We start from the raw sequence: 20,809 nt of genomic DNA on the forward strand, positions 1-20,809 counted from the left end.
ACCATAATAGATATGAATCGGGACGCATTTGTCTGGTCGGGGCAGAGGAAGGAGGGCAGAAAGGTGTACTTTGTTGGGGGTTCATTTTTCAGTGGGAGAGGGGGCAGTGAAATCTCCTGCTGGTGCTTGAGTTTCTGCTGCCCCCTAGTGAATGTTAACCATCTATTCTAGCCCTGAGTCGATTTGGGGATGTAAGTTAGAAGCCCCAAACCCTAAATCACCTGTGGTCTAGTTAATACTGCATTTGCTTTCAGAAGGTGACTGTGCTCTTTAAAACGGGGTCGCACTGCACTGGAACGTTTTGTCTTCTGTCGGGTTGACTGAGGCTGGCAGCTCCTTCTTACAAGTCACTGACTGTGGCCGTGCTCCCGATGTGCTGTACATGTTATCTCCTTGCAGGTGAGGATGACAAGCTGATCTTATGTGACGAGTGTAATAAAGCCTTCCACCTGTTCTGTCTGAGGCCGGCCCTCTATGAAGTACCAGATGGTGAGTGGCAGTGCCCAGCTTGCCAGCCTGCTACTGCCAGGCGCAACTCCCGTGGCAGGTGAGAATTTCTTTTTCTTTTAAAAACAAATAAATTGATAAGTAGCTGTTGTGCTTGAGCTTCAGTTATTTAAACCGAATGAGCTGGGGAGCTTTAAGTTCATCTTTTGTGTGCCGACCCCCTTATTTAAGGAACTGCAGTGGGTCGGGGAGTGGTGCTCAAAGGGCTCTGATTTAATTTTCTCATTGTGGACATTTCTAGTTTTCATTACCAGCCATGTTTTATATTTTCTTGGTCATCCCTTCTTTTCAAATAACATATCTCCCTCTGTCTTTTATTTCCACTTTGCCCACTTCTTAATTTCTGGTGACTTCTGCAGCCACCTGCTGCTAAAAGTCATGACACTTATTACTTTCCTTACCTGTACCTACTCTCTTCCTTCCTTGGCGTGGTTAGAATTTGGGTGTCAGCTTGGACATCTTCCCCTCCCCTGTCTCTGTATTGCCAAATGTTATCCATTCAGTGTCTAGATGTCTGCAAGTCAGCCTCCTGCTGTCATAAGGCCCTCCTGCATCGCTCATCCGGCCTCCTCCAGTGGCTTCTCAACTCGACCTCATATCTTCCTCCCTCTTCTCTTTCCAGCTTTGTGGTGATACCAGAATGGTTTACAAAGGACAGAGATTTGCTTACATCACTATCCTCTTGAAACACCGTGGTCTTCCCACTGCCTCTAGAATGAAGTCCCTGGACTAACTTTTGAGACTGTTCTTACACAGCACTAGCTTACGATTTTATGAACTCTTGTTCCCTTCTTGTGTGCTTGTTACAGGCTGTTTATTGGGCATCCTTGCCTCTGGTGTTTTCTTCCCAGAGGGCCTATTCCCTGGCCCCAGAACTCCTGCCTGGCTCAACTGCCTTCCGCCTACCTAAAGTTGCACTGCTTTCTGGAAGCATGCTTATTACATCCTTAGGATTATTTCTCCTCTGTGTAACAGCTTGGCTTCTGATGTCTATAAAGTGGAATACTGGTGCATCTCGCCTTTTTTGTCAGTTTCTCCCCAGCTCGCTGTCTTCCTTGGGATTGTTCCTGCCCTGAGAGGAGAGGTGGAGCTGTGCCCTTCACCCTCACCAAGTGAGGCCGGCCACAGGGCCTCATAGAGGAGACGCCTGACACTTGCCAAAGTTAATACCGTTGTTTTGCACGTTGAAATTTGAAGTTGTAAAAGAGCAGCATGTAGGCACTCTGGCTTGGTGTCTCTTTGAAAGGACAGAGCTGTTTGATCCCAGCCCTGCCTAACAGCATTACTCGGTTATTTCTCACTCCATTCCAGCTACACTTAGAGAGGGGAGGCCGCCGCTTGGAGTCGGTGGGGCTTTGGACCAGCTGTTCTGAGCTGGGATTACCAGTGCTTTGATGTTTCGGTCATCTGCAAGCTGTTGCAGCTCCTGGAAGGGGGCATCCAGGTGGAGTAACACCTGTCTGGGCTGTTTATCCTTTCAGTCCGCCCCAGCACTGGGGACAGCTTTTATACCTGAAATGTTACATTATCTGGCTGTTTTTGTGAGACAGAAGGAACGGTTTTGTGTGTCCAGGGGTGGGGTTGCATTTGGGTCTTGGTTTTTTGTTGCCATTCATGTTTCAGCCACCATGTTTGGGGCCTGGCAGAGGAGACACACGGTTAAAGCTTAGGTTTTCATTCTGCTTCGTGTCCTGGCCTCAATTCAGGTTCCCTCCCCTTATGAAATCTATCTCGTCTGTGAAGAGGGGGAAGGTTGCCATGATTTATGTGGGACTTTACCTGTCTTTGGACCCCTTCGGCCTGGATCCATGGTCTCTACAAGTATTTTCTCCCACAGGAATTACACTGAAGAGTCTGCCTCTGAGGATAGCGAAGATGACGAGAGCAATGAGGAGGAAGAAGAAGAGGAGGAGGAGGAGGAAGAGGATTATGAGGTGGCTGGTTTGCGACGTGAGTATCTGGTTTCCTGACGTGAGTATCTGGTTTCCTTTCTTAGTTAACCTCATTGTCTTCTCAGCTGACCTGGGTTGGCGAGAGATGACCAACACCACCAGCGTGCTATTTTCCATGTTGTGGCAGTGGGCTGGCTCTGCTGCCATAGCTCAAATGGGTTTTCAAGATGCCAGTTAACTGCCTGCCTAGTAGGAGGTTGGGTGGCTTGGTCTCAGAACATCAGACTGTGGCCAAGCCACTTGGTCCACGATTTCTTGGCATTCCGGGCCCAGGTGTGTTTGTGACAGGTCTGCTGGCTCTGAGCCCCTCCTGCGGGGCTGCGGCAATGGGAGTCCAGGCCGCTGCTGTCCCTTGCCTTCTCTGGCCTCTGGTGCGGTGTTCCTTTGAGAGAAGGCATTTGTCCTCTGGTGACAGTGATTTTCTCCTCCCAGTAGTGTGCAGGGCTGCAGAGTTGCTAGTCTGAAAAGAGGAGACGTCCCCCCATGGTTTGGGCATAGTTATTAGGAGGTTCAGATCTGTTTCTCACTAGATGTCAGCAGGGAAAAGGTCTCGTCACTTACCCTCACCTTGTTGACTCATTCTCTCATGTTCATTTTTCATGAGGCTTTGAGAGTTGGTCATTTTTATTCGTTAAACCATTAAGTCCTACAGTCTAGCCTTTTAACAGGCAGCCTTTCCTGCAAAATATACCTTTCTTTGTAGGTTAATACAGCTACAAGATTCTGATGAGCTTTTGAAGGAGGAAAAAGCTCCTCCATGATCATACTTGGCGCTGGGAGAGAAGGCTTGCGTGCCAGGCCCGGTCCTTACTGTATCGGTGCTGCCGAAACCCGAGGGCTCTGGGCTTGTGCCCCTGATCTCCATCTCCCCAACACTGCAGAGGGTTGGTTTGGGACACCTGTGTTCCTCTCGTTCCTCTAGGGCTCCTCTTGTTCACAAGGCATGACTTTTCAGGTATCTGAGGGAAGGAGACTAGGGGTCTCTGAGCCTGCGTTACACAGAGATGGCCGAGGACTGCCCAAGTCCTGATCTGGATACTTCCTTGTCTGTGAATGGATTCTGGATGTAACCATGTACTGATTTTGTTTATTTTCCAAGTAATGGTTTCCTTCCACTTTGAAGTTACTGCTTTTTCCAAGGACTTGTTCCCTCTCCAGGTTTCTAGGACCTCATCTACTGAAAGGATCCAGGAAGTTTTTGGTGGTTCAGAGCCTCTTGTCTGCTCTGCCTTTTAGGGCACAAAGATGTGGTTCCCTAGTGCAGTTCAAGGCCCTGGGCTGCTGGCTCTTCCGTGCATCCTGTGTTTCATCCTTGGCATTAGCTTCTTCCTCTCTCCCTCACCTAGTCTCAGAACTTAGAAAACCTAAGATGATTGGTGAAGCGTCCTCTTGGTCTAGAAGTAGAACATCAAACGCCGCCTCTGTGTGCCCTTAATTCTGGTCCAGGGCCCCTCCCCATTTTCCAGGGAAGTGTTTGCTTAGATGAGCAGCCTCGAGCTAACGCTGCCGGGGCTTTGTTTCTCGGGGACGTGTTGAGAGGCGCTGGCCGCTCTGACGGTGAGCGCCTGTTGTAAACTGAGAAGCGGGCAGTCCTGTGCCTTTGTAGTTGCTCTTCTCTCTCGGGGGGTCCTGGGCGGGGCTCTGGTGGAAGTGGCCTGGCCTACTACTGTCTGTGCTTTTTAGAAACCAAAGCCTTAAGTTGGATTCATTGAGGAAGACTTCACATAAGTATCAGCTTTTCACTGAGCAGACTGTGGTGGTGAGTATAGGATAACTCTGGGAATTAGGAAACAGGATCTGTTCCACACTCAGATTCCATCTCTCATGTAAATACATGCGTTCTCAGGCTGAGCTTGGGCTGAAGAAATTCCAGGCAGACCCATCAGCAAATGGCCTTGTCTCCCGAGTGAGTCAGTTTACAGTTGACTCCTTCCAGCCCTCATTCCCTGTGGATGGGGTGGGGATAGAGGGTGCATGTACCGAAGGAACTGGCTTTCTAAAGAGACTCTTCAAAGGTCTTGGGCAGTTAATGAAAGATATCCATCCATTCGTCATCTGCTGCCGCTGCCCTTGATGTGCCCTGTGAGGTCAGAGAACAGGAAACGGATGGCATGAGCCCCACCCCCCGCCAACGTGAGGGTGTCACCGCTCTGCTCATCCAGAACATCACCCTTTCCGTGGGCATGCTCCCTTCATCTTCAGTTCTTCTCTGAATGCATGTGTTTAATTTCAGTGAGACCGCGCAAAACTGTCCGGGGCAAGCAGGGTGTCATCCCCCCTACAGCACGGCCCGGCCGACGGCCAGGCAAGAAGCCGCATCCCGCCAGGAGGGCTCGGCCGAAAGCTCCACCTGCAGATGACATGGAGGTGGATGAGCTGGTAAGAATCATTCTTCCTCCGCGCTCTAGCATCTCAGGTTCGTAACCCCCACTCCAGCATCAGGAATTCACCAGGCAACAGGTGGAGCCGCCCCTTTGCTCCCTCCCCCGCCCCCCACTTTGGAGACTGATAAGGCAGATGGATGGGCTTGTAGGCAGACGGGGCAGCAGGCCCCCGGGAGCAGCTATGCCCGGCATTCCGCTACTGCAGCCTGCAAACATCTCCTCTAGTTAACGGGCAGCCTGCGACTCGTTAAGGACTTTAAAATAGTATCCATGTGTCTCCCGGGGCTCAGCGGGGCTGGGTCTCTGTGGTGGGAATGTCAGCAATGTCGGAGCCTCGCTCACTCGGGGCTTTTGCCGACAGTTGTCACGGGAGGGACGCACCCTCCCCTCTGCTCCCCAGCCAGTGTGATCTTAGCAGTCTTGCTTTGGATTTCACTTGAGTTTTAAAGAACAAAAAGCTTGACAGATCAAATTGGAGTTGGAGGTGGGCTGGGGGCATTAAAGCAAGCCATCAGGACGCTCAGCGGGCACCCTGGGTGCCCTTCCTGTAGGCCCGGCCCTGATCCCTTCAACTGTGCTTCTGGCTGAGTGCGCACACCTATTCCTGCCACGTGGAGGGGCAGCCTACCCCTTTCTTTGTAGCCTCTTAGCGGCTTCTCAGGAGAGCCAGGACGAGAACTCTTACTTTTCTTCCCTCAGACACCCCCACCCCCACAAAATTGACTTCAGGTGGTCCCCATAACCCACCTGGCATTCTGCAGTTGCTTGTATAAACTCATCCACGGCGTGACCGTAATCCCAGGTCCACCTGCTGTCAGACGGCTAGCTTCCTGGGGACAGTGACCCTCTCTAACTGGCCCCGTCAGGGCTGCTGGGACCTGGCCACTGCTGCCTGTTCTCTGTTTTGATCACTGTCCACCAGGGAGGCGGCGGGTGGGCTGATGCCCACCGCTTAGAGCGCTCTCTGGATGGAGTCAGATGATCTTGACCATCTTCTCTGTTCCAAGAAGACAACTAAACTTTGCTCTTTGCTTTTTTAAGCAGATATAAAAACACTTTTTAAAGTGTCTTCTGTCCTGTCTACTCTGCTCTCAGACCTGCAATAAAGTGTCTTCTTTCTTTGGCTCCAGGTACTTCAGACCAAACGGAGCTCCCGGAGGCAAAGCCTGGAACTGCAGAAGTGTGAAGAGATCCTCCACAAGATAGTGAAATACCGCTTCAGCTGGCCCTTCAGGTGCGCTTGGGCTCAGGGGAGTGGGCCAGCCTTGCAGCTGAGCCCCTGGGACATATCTTAGTGGCAGGCGGGGAAGTGACCTTCCAGACTGGCAGAGTCCACTCTGAGCACAAGTGAACACCCCCGCTCTGCCTGCCTGCTGGTGGGCTGGGCTCGGCATTCTGGTGAGACGTTTGATGATGTCCGTGGTTTGATAACCAGGTTTCTGTCTGGTTCAAGGCTGCGCTGACCTCTCCATTTGGTTCTTCTCCCAGGGAGCCCGTGACCAGAGATGAGGCTGAGGACTACTATGACATCATCACCCACCCCATGGACTTCCAGACAATGCAGAGCAAATGTTCCTGTGGGGGCTACCGCTCTGTGCAGGAGTTTCTTGCTGACTTGAAGCAAGTGTTTACCAATGCTGAGCTTTACAACTGCCGGGGCAGCCACGTGCTGAGCTGCATGGTGAAGACGGAACAGTGTCTGGTGGCTCTGTTGCATAAACACCTTCCTGGCCACCCGTATGTTCGTAGGAAACGCAAGAAGTTTCCCGACCGGCTTGCTGAAGATGAGGGGGACAGTGAGCCAGAGCCCGTTGGACAGTCCAGGGGACGAAGACAGAAGAAGTAGAGAGGCAGGGCCCTGGTAAGGGAGCTGAGGTCGGGGGGACTTGAGGGAGAGAGCGAGGGAGGGGGGAGGGAGGCGAGAGAGGAAGCTGGAGAAAACGTGGACGGGAGGAGGTCAGGGGGAGCCCGGGAATGCCTGTCACCCGAGCTCACACGCATCTCCAGAACTCTCCATGGGCCTTAATCAAGCAGCGCACTTTGGAGAGCCTCTTGCTGGGTCGGTGGTCTTCGCCCAGAAATCCTGTGGGGAGAGGTGGCCTTAATCCCCCTTCGTGAGGGTTTCCAGGAGGAGTCCAAGGTTTTTCTCGTGAACCCAATTCCTTTTCTTTCTTCTTTGCTAAGGTCCCTCCCACTTTGGCCACCACAGCAGTGCCAAGCCCTCTGGTCTCCAGGGGAGGGGTTACTATATTACGTAGAAGGATGAAGGGTAATCAGGCCAGCTGGGGAGGTAGTGTCGGTTTTTTAAATCTATATTTATACACAGTCCTGTTTCTTTAAGCCCGCCCGCCCTGCCTCTCAGGTGGCAGTATCAGTGAGTGCCACAGAGTTCTGTGTTCACCAGCATCAGGAGACAGTTGTGGTCTGTTGAGTTGATCTTGGCAGAGTAAAGGGACATGTCCTACAGCCATTCCTGAGTACCCCTCCCCTTCTTTGCGACAGCTCTCTCCCCGCCCCTGGCCCCTCAAACAAAACCTAAGGCACTTCACTCAGAGCCTGGAGCCCTGCTTGTAACCATGCGTATGACCTTTCCTTTGATGGGTCTGGCAGAGGGGTGTTGGAGCCCAGCCCACCCACACACCAGACAAGCTCTTAGGGGAGCAGAAGAAAAAGCAGGAAGAATTTAAATGTTTAATTTTTTTTAAATTGACTTTTCTAGTTATTAAAGGTTGCTTGTTTCAGCAGTGACATTGTATAAAGAACATCTTGTAAAAAGATCTCTGTCATCTCGCTTTGGCACATGTACAGTACGATTTCTATGATAACGTGTTTGCTTTCCTTTGCCGGTCGCTTCCCTCAGCCCGTCCTCTCTCTAGAGCAGGTGGGCTGGGGCTTGGCGGGGCCGGCGGTGGGGACCACCTGCTCGTGGGCGGTCCCTCTGCCGCCCTGGCGGCCGCTTCGGCCACCTCCGTGTGCAGCGCCCCTGCCGCGCTCCTCTGGCCTCAGACTCGGACCCCAAGAACCCAAGTCACAGCGCTCAGTGTCAGGGGCGGGGGGGGGCTCTGTGGCCCTTCCCGCAGCAAGTCTAGCACTAGTCACGTTTAGGCCAACCTTTGTGTCTTCTTTCCCTTTTATGGCAGATTTTGATAAAAAACGCAGAACAGGGTTTAATTTTCTTTTCTGTCAACTTTGAATTTGGAAAACGTGAGCATCTAAGCGCTTCCGGACCGATTCAAATGAAGGGAAAAGAAGTCCACCAAGGGGACTGCAGCTCGCAGAACTAAAGCCTGTTAAAGTGAAATGTCAGGGTGTGGGCCCCGTGCCCCGGCCGCCTCGGGGTTTGCCCGGGGGCTGCCGGCTGGGCTCCCCTGGGCTTGGAGCCAGCGCTGGCGTTCCAGCATCACAGCCCCGCGCCGACACCGTCCCTGCGTCCCTGCCTCCTGCCCTAGAGCCAGTCTGTTTCTGTTAACAGTGAGAATTCTGTGTTCCCACTTCAGTGACACCTCAGTTACTTGTTGTTTTTTAAACTGTCTTTAAGGAGGAAGGGCCCTATTAAAGGGTAAACTTGTAATAAATTGGACTTTCAAATAAACATTATGTACTTGTGTTTATAAAGAAGTGACAACTCTGGTGAATTTTTCTTTGTGCTCTTGGAGGTCTTAGTGGACAGCAGTACGTCCCGAGCGCGCTTTCCCTTGGGCTCTTGGAGGCTGTTCTTCAGGAGAGGGCCTCTGGCTTACGGTCTTTTAACCACAGGTCAGATCCATCTACTGGATTTCTTTGCTTCCAGGACAGCGTTCTGGTGCCCTGGGTAATCGAAGCCATGGCCTTCAAGCCTCTCCTGGCTTTGTCTCCATCTCAAACCCACACCCCACCCTACCCAATTCTATTGGAAACTTCTAGGAATTAGAAGAAACTAATTTTTTAAGGCTTCACTGTGGGAATTTGTGGTCCTTCAGGACTTAATTTTGGGGAAGCTTTGGGTATTTTACAGTAGTTTTCAAGGAAAACTTGAAACATGCACAGCGGAACTATGACAAATTCCGACCTACTCAGCTTCAGCAGTTTTACTGTGTAGCCAGTCTTGTTTTACTCATGCCTTCATTTATATTTTATGCTGGGAGTCTGTCTTTGGTCAGACTGATTGATTCGAGTAGGTCACTGCTGGCAACCTGCCCGTGGAATCCCAGGGTTTGAAGGCCACGGCGTGATCCCAGTGACAGAGCAGCGAGACCACCAGTTCCTGACCAGCTGCACCAGGGATGGCAGAAGGTAAAAACAGGACGAGATCTGAGGAGAGACCTAAGCGCTGGGTGTGGGCTCTGCCACTGCCTGCCTCTGTGGCCATGGTGAACGTGGGCAGTGAGCCAGGCCTGAGTGCTGTGGGAGTCTCAGTTCCACAGGGAGGAAGTGGTTTGCCCCCAGGTCAGGCTGGATTTGAGCAGCCCTCAGGCTCTGGAGGAGCTGTGCTACCTCTGAGTGGTCCCTGCAGCCCCAGCTCACCCGCATCTGTGAAGTCCTGTTTCTGGGGTGGTTTCTTAGGCCACACGAGGACAGCGCCTCTGGGGCCCCGTCACCTCATCTGGGGTCTGTGTCCTGATCCTAGTCCACCAGCCCAGCCCATCCGTCCCTAGCAGGCTATGACCTTGGGGGAGACGCCTGATTTGGCTTGACTACTGCAAATGGAGACAAGACAACTTTGTTCCTGAAGACCGGTCTGACCATTACACTGGCGATCAAGGGAGACCTCTCCCTTGTCCTGCCTGCTTGTCTTTCTCCTCACACCCTGTCCCCGGGGCAGGGAGCAGTCAGGTGGTGACTGGATTCCAGTGCAGCTACTCCAGGCAGTGCTTCACTAGGGAAGCAGGCCCCCACTTCCCTGAGAGCCAGGGTCCCCTCAGCAGGATCCTGAGGCAGACGCTCAAACCGGGCAGGAGGAGGTCACTCCTCATTGCTCCCCCTGCCCAGGATGCCCAGGCCTTTTCACACCAGGACTGTTGGGAGCATCCTCCTCCCGGGGCGCTGAGCAGGGAGTGAGGGCAGCTGCTGACCCCCAGGACCGCTCAGTCTGACCTCAGTCAAGATTCCCCCTGCTGACTCCAGGGAACTTGGCGTTGTTTCCCAGGAACTTCTGCTGACTGCGATCTGAGCTCACAAGTTCCGTCACGAACAAGCTCAGGCTCGGCTGGTGTGGACACACGCACAGATATGCTGCTCTGAGGGGCCCTGTGTGGGGCTGCCAGGCCCCTGAGGGAAGTGGCAGGGACACGCAGTGTGCAGGCTGGAGGGTGACGGCTTCTGAGGAACTTCTCTCGGGCTCTAGAGTCTCTTTTTGGGGATGGGGAGAGGTCCCCCCACGGGGCAGGTTCCTCTGGATGAATTTGCCCTAGATTGTAACACCCACCGTGTCCATCTCACCCAATGCCCCAGTGGAATCCGTGGTGTGAGGTCACAGCACCTCTGGAGGCCAGTCTCCCTGGCTGTGTGCTCCTGAGCCAGCCAAGGCCTTCAGGCACTGCCCTTGTCTGAAAATGGACAGGGGAGGATGAGATGGAGGGCTTCTGTAAAAGGTCTTGAGTCAAATGTTTCCTTTGTATCTGTCCTTCAGGGTCTGGGAGTTTTCATTAGTGTCATCCCAAGCTCCCAGGCTGAGAAGCCCTAGCTGCCAAGGCCTGCCCTCCTCTCCTTCCTGGGTCCTGGCCTCTGTGAATCATCTTAGCCTCAAAGCAAAGCTCCCTTGGGGTCCGTTCTGGTTACACTGCCTCCCCTTCCGGTCCCAGTTGTCCTGGAAGTCAGTCTTGTTTCCACTGAGCAGGACACAGCCAAGTGCCCTCCACCCGCCTTGTGCCGACTGGCAAGGGATTGGGTGATCCGGCGCCACTCCTGATGCTCGCCCTGCCATCCACCCTTGGCCCATACACATCACTTGCCTTTCTCCTCCCATTTCAGAATCCTCCTGTGGCTTCTGCTGCCCCCGCCCGACTGCAGGCCTGTGAGCCCAGCCCAGTGCAGCCACGGCCCCTCTCGCTCCCAGCTTGGGCCCCCTCACCTGCAATAAGCTCCTTCTGTTTCTCAGTCATGGACCTTCCCCGGAAAAGGTGCAACATTTGGGTCACTTGACTTTGCTGGTCAAAGCAGGCATGAGGACATGAGGACTTAGCTGTCTGTGCTCTATGAGAATGGAAGGACTGAGGGGGGCGGGAAGGATTCCACCTGCATGAAGCGTAGTGTAAGGGTTGCAAATCCCCTTCGGGGGGTCAGTGCTGTTCTTGCGGGGAGGTACCACCCTCTCTCCATCATCTCTTGAGGGAGCTGACACCATCTGTTTGATCTCCACTGGATGTCCGTTTGTTCCTGTGATTGGTGGTTGGGGCAGGAAGGGCTCTGGCCAGAGAGGCCCTGGGTTTGGGGGCTCAGTCCTACTGTATGAAGCAGTTGGCCTTGGGCTCCCCTTGGCTGGCAGCAGGCTGGACCCCGGGGCCTCCTGTCAGTGCGGCTGAACCAGGGACAGGAACCAAGGCTCTTCCCTGGCTGGAGTCACAGCGGCCACAGCCCAGCCTAAGATAGTGCCAGGGTTTCCGGGATGGCCACACTAGGAGGTGGCGCAGGTCCCGGCAGCCCCAGGGCCACCCCAGCATGTAGGTCAGCACAGCACCTTTTCCTCTCTCCTTTTGCGGTCGTGGGAGCTGCTTGTGGAGGGAGCCATGCACACGCACCTGCCCCCTTTGTCACTGCTGTGCTCAGCACCTCCAGTCTCTCCACAGCCCTTTAGGAGCTGGGGACCCAATCCCCACCCTCCTCCAGGGCTGTCTGCCCGTGCCTGCTCCCAAGATGCCCGTGTAACACTCCAGCCCCATCTCCACCCAGAAGGACGGGGGTTAGGGGATGCCCTGACTGGGGCCCCAAGGAGTGAGCGGCCACATCAACAGCAGTGAGGACTGTCTTGGGCCCCGACCCTCAGGCGCAAGGAAGAACAGGAGGGGCCAGCCACCCAGTGGGAGCAGACACTAAGCCTCCGAGGGAGCCTTCGAGAAAGGCTGACGCCCTCATTTTTTTACGCAAATTGAGGAGAGCAGTGTTACCCACAGCTCCCAAACAGGCCAGACTCACTGGGGCCAGAGTGGGGCATGTCATCCCAGGGGATTCCCTGACTTCTCCCAGCAGACATCCCAGTCTCACTCTGGGAAGCAGGAACCCAGGGCTCAGACAGGCAAGCAGGCCACTGAAAGGAGCCGAGAGAACACACCCACCCACAGAATCTGGGGCTCCTGCAAAACACAGCTGTTTCCCCGGCAGGATGTTCTCCTGATTGACGGAAAGCCAGACTACCCACTCCCAGCTCCGCTCGCAGGGGAAGGCTCCCCCAGAGCCCTCACCGTCCTACTGTCCCCTTTCCAGTCCACAGAAGACGAAGCGCTGCCACACGGGGGTTTATTCCAGTCACAGCTTCCAGAGAAACTCAACAATAAATTACATCATTAAATAAACTCTGCTGGACCACACCCCCTTCTGCCCCTCCTGCTCTCCACGTGCTCCCTCAGGTCCCGGTGGGGACGCAGCCAGGCCCACCCCCTTGCACTATGCGACAGGGGAGTAGCCTCAGTGGGTCCCCGCCCTGCTCCTCGGCCCCTCGCACTCACTTGCCTGACCTTGACAGCTGGGCAGCTGCTAGTCAGCTGTCTCCTCCGGAGGGAGTGCCGAGGAGGGGGCCACAGCCGCCCCACGCAGGCCTGTGTCCCTAGAGGTGTGTAGGGTTCTCCAGAGAAGGATCTGTCTTAGTCATGTGCAAGACCACAGTGGGGGCCTTATAGTGGCCGTGGGTGCCCCGGCCATAGCCCCCAGGGGCCCGGCAGGCCTTTGCCCGGGCCCGGCCAGCTGCCATCTTGCGGTGGCACAGGCTCTGCCAGGTCTGGAAAGTCTTGGAGCTCCACACCCAGACGCCGCTGGTGATGCCCACCACCAACGACATGAAGATTTTGAGCATAAAAACAGCCACGGTGGGCACCGAGCCCCCTTGCAGCGAGCAGTCCCTCCGGCCGCCGGGCGTGGTGGCCGCGGAGCAGGCCTGTTCCGTGGCCCGCAAGCGCCAGAAGTCCATGTTGAGGCGTTCGTAGACGTAGCACACAATGACGCAGGTGGCAGGCACGGTGTAAAGGATGGAGAAGACCCCAATCTTGACCATGAGCTTCTCCAGCTTCTCCGTGTTGGTGCCCCCGGTCTTCATGATCTTGCGGATGTGGAAGAGGGCCACGAAGCCAGTCAGGAGGAAACTCGTGCCCAGCACCAGGTAGCAGGAGAGGGGCACCAGCACGAAACCGGTGAGCGCCGCCGCGTCCATATTGGCCACATAACAGAGCCCGGTCAGCTCATCCCCCGCCACCTTGCGCAGCGTCAGGATAACAATGGTCTTGAGGGCTGGCAGGCCCCAGGCTGCCATGTGGAAGTAGCTGCCGTGGGCCTCGATGGCCTCGTGGCCCCATTTCTTGCCGGCGGCCAGGAACCAGGTGAGGGTCAGCACCACCCACCAGAGCGAGCTGGCCATACCGAAGTAGTAGAGCAGCAGGAAGACGAGGGTGCAGCCCGTGTTCTCCAGGCCCTCCTGGATCACGTAGAGCGCACCCGCCTCCTGGTCGCAGGCCACGCTCTGGGCCCCGGCCACGGCCCGGATGAGGAAGGCCAGCGAGTAGACGTTGTAGCACATGGAGAGGAAGATGATGGGACGCTCCGGGTACTGGAAGCGGTGCGGCTCCAGCAGGAAGGTGAGCACGGTGAAGGCGGTGGAGAAGAAGCACAGCGCCGACCACACGGCCATCCAGACGAGCGCGAAGTCCTTGTCGCGCCGCGACCAGAACACCTCGACGCCTGGCCCGCAGCGCGGCGCGCACGAGCGGCTCTTCTCTACGTACTGGAACTTCTCTGGGTTCTCGCAGGTGCCGCCGGCGCCCTGGAGGGCGTCCTCGGCGGGCCGCGCGGGCCGCGGCGCCACGGGCAGCATGCCCAGGCCCTTGTGGGGCTCGGTGGGGCCAGCCGTGGCGTTCTCGGGCGCCTCCATGCAGAGCGCGTGCGGGTCGTTGCGCGTGGGCAGCCGGGCGCAGTCCAGCGAGTCCGGCCAGCCGAAGTTGAACTGCTCCATGATGGGCGCGCAGCGCAGGCGCGCCTGCTCGCACATGGGCCGGCAGGCGGGGATGGGCGTCGAGACCTGGTCGGTGCACATGGGCGCGTAGAGCGAGCACAGGAAGAAGCGCAGGTGGCTGTGACAGCCGTACTGCACGAGCGGCGCGAACTCGGCCAGCTCGGCGGCCGCCTCGCCCTGCGACGTGTGGCCCAGCAGGTTGGGCATACGGGTCAGGTTGTAGCCGATGCCGCGGCACATGGGGATCTCCACCACCTGGCACGGCGCCGGCCCGCGCCCGCGCTCCGGGTCGAAGCGGCCGATCTCCAGCGCCGCGCCGCCCGCAGCCAGCAGCTGCCACAGCAGCAGCGCCCGGCGGAGCGGCGGCACGGCCATCCCGGGCGGTCCCGGCCGAGGGCGGGGAGGGCGGCCCCGCCTCACTCGGGCCGCGCCGTCCGGCGCCCCCGTGCCCGCCCGCCACGTCGCCGGGTGCGGGCCATAGCGGAGCCGGCCGCGTGTGTCCCTGCGCGGCCGGGCGCCCTGGGCAGCGCGCGGAGAAGCCGCCCGAGGGAAAGGAGACGCCGAGCCACCGCCGCCGCCGCCGCTACTCGAACCGCCGCCGAGCCGGAGCAGGCGCCGCCTCCCGGGGCCGCGGGTACAAGCCTTGGGGCGGGGCGCCTGCTGGACACGCCCAAGGGCGGGGCCTTTGCGCGCCCGACACGCCCCCGACCGGGCTTTAAAGGCGCCGCGCCTCGCAGCTGCGCTGTACTACAGGACCAACCCGGGCGCGGTCTGGCGGGGCGGGGTGTACGAGTAGTGACCTCGTCTGCCCGCTCACAGTCTGTTCTACCCTTTCTGAGGAGTTGCTGCCCAACTTCTCTCCGGGACAGCACAGTCAGCCGGAGGATTTCCCTGTCCACCCCGTACCGCGTCACCTACGTTTTTCCCCAGGCGGGACCATTTCTAAGGCTTCTACTCCTGGGACGCCTCGACCGTGGACTCTGGGGCAGTTCGAGCGCAGCCTCTCCGCCTCTTCACTAGTAGCATGTGGCTCTGGGCCCTTCGCTCTGAGCCTGTTTTCGTTTCTGTAAAACAGGCAGATAATCCCGTCAAAATGAATTCACCTGTGGCTCGCGCGGGCTGCTTACCCGTCACACTGCGCACTTGAACTCATGGTCTCTTCGCAATCCACCTGCCCCCTTGACACCTCGGGACTGCTTGAAAACCCAGTCTCCTTCTGCCCCCTCCCCTCCTCTGCACTCCCTTGGTACAGGGTCTCCCCTAAGAACTCCTCTCTGCCCAGGAAGCCTGCGGCTTTCCGCCATCCCCCTCCCCTGAGCCCCCTGCTCCCTCCTGCGCCTGCAGAGTAGGGGCCAGTACAGTGACAGCCGAGGAACATTTCAGTTCAGCTCACACCCGCCTCACCTAAACCTGACAGCTGTCAGGATGCCACCAGACTATTGCTCAGCCTGCTTCCATGGCGGGACCTGAATAGGGGGAGGAGAGAGGCCAGTTCTTCCCTTTGCACAGATGGAACCATCAAGGCAGTCCTAGGCTCAGCCTGCTGGTAACAGGTGACAGCCAGTGAGTGGGGTCTGAGACTGTGACCCCTGAGCTGCCCACATAACACCCCTCATCCCCACTCAGGTCGGGAAGGTGTTTCTGAGAGGCTGGGATTGCCGGGGGCTTCCTGGGGCCTCAAAGGCCCTCTGCCCTCCCACCTCTGCCCAGACAGGGTTCCACCACGGTTCCCAGGTAGCTTTGTGGGTGAAACCCAAGTGCCATCCAGGAGGCCACCCAAGGGGCCCTGTTCTGGTCTGGAGTTCCCTTAGAAACTGCCTCCCTCCTCCCCAGCCCACCCCATCTGCCCTCACCCGCTTGGCCTAGATGTACCTGGAAGACTCAGATTCCACGTGAGCTCTTGGCATTGGTCCAGCCCCAGCAGCTGCTCAGGGGTGCTCAGTGGATGAAGGGCTGAGGGAGAGACCTGCGCTGCAGGGGGCCTAGGAAACTGGTCGAAGACCTAAAGTGAGCCAGGTGGGCCCCGGGCCAGGGGCTTTACACAGTGAACTTTTAAACTCTCACAACAGCCAGGCAAGGAATTCTGTGCCCATTTTACAGATGAGAAATTGAGGTTCAGAAAACTCAAGACATTTGCCTGGGAATACACAGTTCACAAGGGTCAGGGTTGGCATTCAGGCTCTTCCACTGCATAAGGCTGCCTGTTGCCACCAGCGCAAGGGCACCTGCCCGACTGGCCCTGCTTGATAGCCTGGTACATAGCGGGGGCGGTGTGCAGCATGGAGCCGGGGCAGTGGTTGTAATTGGTGCTCACCTCCCCTGGAGCAGCGCTGGAGCAGGGAAGGGAGGAGGAGGACCCGAGAGGTTGGGACTCTGTGGAGATGCAGCCAGCCCTGTTCTCAGCATGAGACACGTCCTCAGCCCACCTGGGCTGTGACAGCTGAAGTGGCAAGCTCTTGATCGTCCCAAAGAGGCAGCACAGAAATAGGTAACTTTGAAACAAGGACCTGATTTTGATGCTCTGGTCAAGGAGGTTCCCAAAATGCCAGTGACAGCTTCCCATGGCCCAGGGTGAAGGCCATGCCCCTGGGGATGGGCAGCAAGAGCCCTTCCAGGTATAGCCCCCACCAACCTCTTCCCTTCCTGCCATGCCTAACTCCTTGGAACCTGTGCCACGCCATACCTTCAATCTCCCTGGCCCAAAGGCCCTTTTCTGCTGTTGGGCACACCAGCTTCCTAGGGGCGGACCCCAGCTCTCGGGGACAGGGCTGGAGGCTCTGTTCTGTGGGCCCAGAGTCCTGGCCCACTCACCGTTGCCACTTGTACACTCACATGCTGTTAGCCTTCCGTTCATCCCCCACTCTGCCCCAATGCCAGCAGCTGCTCAAGGACCCTAGGGACATTTTATTTCTCTCTGTGTCTTGCCCCAAGGAGGCACAGATGCACGGATGAGAGTGGTGCATGGGCTAAGCCCCCACCTCACAGGGTCTGTAGGAAGCTGGGGTTTTGGAGCTGCCCCGCTGCGGGCAGCCGGGTTGAGAGACGGAGAAGGCTGGAGGCTTCCCCCTGCTACGACTGGTCTGGGATCCAGGTTTTTTTGTGTGCCTCTGCCCCCAGCCAGGGTGAAGAAGAGGCCGGGGGCCCTTCCTCTGGCAGCCATAGTGGGGAGGACGCCCCAGGAGCCATGGGATGCCAGGCTTGTCACCATGACAACAGCTGCTCCTGGGAAGTCAGAGGTGGGGGGCTGTGGAAAAGCCCCTCCCCCATGCAGATGCTGCCTTGGAGAGAAGAGGCCTCTTGGGCCGCCTGCCCACCCACCCTGCTTTGTCACCCGATCCCCCTCTTTACAAAGGCGGAACAATACACCAAGCACTCACTGAAAAGGAGACTATGAGAGGACTGGAGGGGACCAGGAGGAGGGTGATTGCCATCAGTGCCCACCCCCACACCCGCTCCCTGGGCAGAGGGGCCAGAGTCGGTGAGGTGGGAACAGACCCCTCCTCACTCCTCCTCCTGCGGGAGAACACTCCCTTCCTGGGGGCCCTTGGCTATGCGCCAGTGAGCTGCCCTGCCCAAGTGGGAGGGAACACCCTCCTGACCTGTGTCCCCCACCCCCACCCCTCTAGTCTTCCCACGCTCCCGGAGGCCCTTGCTACCACCCTTCCCTGATCATAGCCATCACTCACCTCCACTGGGCACACCCTGGCCCTTCCCCAGCTTGACTCTGATATGCCTCCTCCTGCCCTACGGCCCTGGTGCCTGCCTCCACCATAGCCATGCCTGTCTCCCCACAAACCTGAGAGTTTCTGGAGGTCAGGGGGCTGGGCCCTGCTCCTGGGTGTCTTGGTGCCTAGCCTAGAGGAGGCGCCCGTAAATGTTTGTTGAATCAAAAGGATGTCATGAGGAGGAGGTGACCGGAGATCCTTCTGGAAGAGGCTGCATGCAAGTGGGGCTTGAAGTTGGGGAAGGATAGGGCCTTGGGGGACAGAGTTGTCTGTGTGAGGAAGCAGGAACCAGGAGGAGGGCCATCCCGCACCTCCTCCAGTGCCCAGGACACCCCTAGAGGGGCTGCTGACAGTGATGAGGGGCCCAGCGGGTGCAACACTGACAAGCCTGTTTGCGGCGGGCGGGGGGCACCATGGCCCGGGCAGACAGCAGTGGGCGCCAGCGTGTGTGTGCAGAGCATGTGGGTCTGGGCGCAAGTTAACTGTGTGTGCACACACTCACCCAGGCCAGGGCAAGCTCCAGCCCTGGATCCGACTCAGGGTCCCTTTATTGGGAGGTCAAGGGCTGGATTAGACTGTTCCATTCTCACTAAAGAAGCATTTAAAAAATTTCCGTAACTAATTCCCCTGAACCCTTGCCTTCAGGTAATCAGTATCAGGGGTTGAAGTACCTCTTGCTGAATTTCCAAAAGAAACAAACAGAGGGCTTCCCTGGTAGCTGAGAGGTAAAGAATCCACCTGCCAGTGCAGGAGACACAAGTTTGATGTCTGGTCCAGGAAGATCCCACGTGCTGCAGAGCGACTAAGCCCGTGCGCCATAACTACTGAGACTGTGCTCTAGAGCCCGGGAACAGCAACTGCTGAACCGTGTGCTGCAGCTGCCGAAGCCCAGATGCCCGCGTGTCCATGCTCCGCAGCAAGAGAAGCCGCCGCAGTGAGAAGCCTGGGTACCTCAGGTAGAGAACAGCCCCCTCTCTCTGTACCTAGAGAAAAGCCCGCACAGCAACAAAGTACAGCCAAAAATAAATAGGTAAAATTATTTTAAAAAGCAACAGATCAACCAAAAAATGGGCAGATCTAAATAAACGTTTCTCCAAAGAAGACATACAGATGGCGAACAGGCATATGAAAAGATGTTCAACATCCTGAATTATGAGAGAAACACAAATCAAACTGCAAGGAGGTATCACCTCATGCTGGTCAGAATGGCCGTCAGGGACTTCCCTGGTGGTCCGCTGGTTAAGAATCAGCCTCCTAATGCAGGGGACACGGGTTGGATCTCTAGTCTGAGAAGATTCCACATGCAGCCCGTGCAACACAACTACTGTGCCCTCGCCCTAGAGCCTGTGCTCAGCGACCAGAGAAGCCGCCACGAGGAGAGGCCTGTGCGCGGCAACAAAGACCCAGTGCAGCCAAAAATCAATAGACTAATTAATTAATTTTTAAAAATGACCATCATCAAAAAGTCCATAAATAATAAACGCTAGAGAGAGTGTAGAGAGAAGGAAAGCCTACTGCGCTGTTGGGACTGTAAATGGGTGCAGCGGCTTTGGAGAACAGCACGGAGGTCCCTTAAAAAACTAACAATAACCATACGGCCCAGTAATCCCACTTCTGAGCGTGTATATGGAAAAGATGAAAACTCTCATTTGAAAAGATACACGCACCCCAATGTTCACAGTAGCACTACCTATAATATAGCAAGACATGGAAGCAAATTAAATGTCCATCCACAGAGGAATGGAGATATATATTCTTTATATACACAATGAAATATTATATTCATGATGGAATATTATATACATGATGGAATATTACTCAGTCATAAAAAGGATGAAATATTGCCATTTGCCACAACAGGGATGGACCTAGAGATTATCATACTAGGTGAAGTAAGTCAGATAGAGGAAGACAAATATCTGATATTACTTATATGTGGAATGGAGGAAAAATTATACAAATGAACTTATTTACAAAACAGAAGTAGACTCACAGACATAGAAAACAAACTTATGATTACCAAAGGGGAAAAGGGAGAGGGTGGGATAAATTAGGTCTGGGGATTAACAAAGACATACTACTATGTATAAAATAGATAAATAACAAGGACCTACTATATAGCACAGGGAACTATATTCAGTATTTTATAAAAACCTATAATAGAAAAGAATCTGAAAAAGAATATCTATATCTATATAGTTCAGTCACTCAGTCATGTCCAACTCTTTGCGACCGCATGGACTGCAGCATGCCAGGCCTCCCTGTCCATCACCAGCTCCTGGAGTTTATGCAAACTCATGTCCATTGAGTCAGTGATGCCATCCAACCATATCATTCTCTCTCGTCCCCTTCTCCTGCCTTCAATCTTTCCCAGCACCAGGGTCTTTTCAAATGAGTCAGCTCTTCGCATCAGGTGGCCAGAGTATTGGAGTTTCAGCTTCAACACCAGTCCTTCCAATAAATATTCAGGACTGATCTCCTTTAGGATGGACTGGTTGGATCTCCTTACAGTCCAAGGGACTCTCAAGAGTCATCTCCAACACCACAGTTCAAAAGCATCAATTCTTTGGCGCTCAGCTTTCTTTATAGTCCAACTCTCACATCTGTACATGACTATTGGAAAAACCATAGCCTTGACTAGACAGACCTTTTGGCAAAGTAATGTCTCTACTTTTTAATATGCTGTCTAGGTTGGTCATAACTTTCCTTCCAAGGAGTAAGTGTCTTTTAAAAATTTCATGGCTGCAGTCACCATCTGCAGTGATTTTGGAGCCCCCAAAAATAAACTCTGCCACTGTTTCCCCATCTATTTGCCATGAAGTGATGGGACCGGATGCCATGATCTTAGTTTTCTAAATGTTGAGCTTTAAGCCAAATTCTTCACTTTCCTCTTTTACTTTCATCAACAGGCTCTTTAGTTCTTCACCTTCTGCCATAAGGGTGGTGTCATTTGCATATCGGATGTTATTGATATTTCTCTCGGCAATCTTGATTCCAGCTTGTGGTTCATCCAGCGCAGCGTTTCTCATGATGTATTCTGCATATAAGTTAAATAAGCAGGGTGACAATGTACAGCCTTGACGTACTCCTTTTCCTATTTGGAACCAG

The 20,809-nt window shown here is 55.3% G+C and overlaps 2 protein-coding genes across 2 annotated transcripts in view; one reads left to right on the forward strand and one right to left on the reverse strand.

Annotated features, from left to right (window-relative positions):
• BAZ1B (bromodomain adjacent to zinc finger domain 1B) overlaps positions 1–8,461 on the forward strand; it is a 56,307-nt gene extending 47,846 nt beyond the window's left edge. Inside the window, exons 15-19 of the mRNA XM_019987511.2 lie at positions 400–547; positions 2,345–2,457; positions 4,693–4,838; positions 5,974–6,077; positions 6,332–8,461. Of these exons, the coding sequence (XP_019843070.2) occupies positions 400–547; positions 2,345–2,457; positions 4,693–4,838; positions 5,974–6,077; positions 6,332–6,689 (869 nt within the window). The 3' untranslated portion in view covers positions 6,690–8,461. The remainder of the gene's footprint in view (positions 1–399; positions 548–2,344; positions 2,458–4,692; positions 4,839–5,973; positions 6,078–6,331) is intronic.
• Positions 8,462–12,260: 3,799 nt separating this feature from the next.
• Positions 12,261–14,590, reverse strand: FZD9 (frizzled class receptor 9). Its single transcript, XM_070780047.1, has one exon. It carries the CDS (start codon positions 14,349–14,351, stop codon positions 12,582–12,584), a length of 1,770 nt encoding a protein of 589 aa, XP_070636148.1. The 5' UTR covers positions 14,352–14,590; the 3' UTR covers positions 12,261–12,581.
• Between the last annotated feature and the right edge of the window lie 6,219 nt (positions 14,591–20,809).

The sequence above is a fragment of the Bos indicus genome, chromosome 25, assembly GCF_029378745.1.
Source record: "Bos indicus isolate NIAB-ARS_2022 breed Sahiwal x Tharparkar chromosome 25, NIAB-ARS_B.indTharparkar_mat_pri_1.0, whole genome shotgun sequence".
NCBI classification, from domain to species: domain Eukaryota; kingdom Metazoa; phylum Chordata; class Mammalia; order Artiodactyla; family Bovidae; genus Bos; species Bos indicus.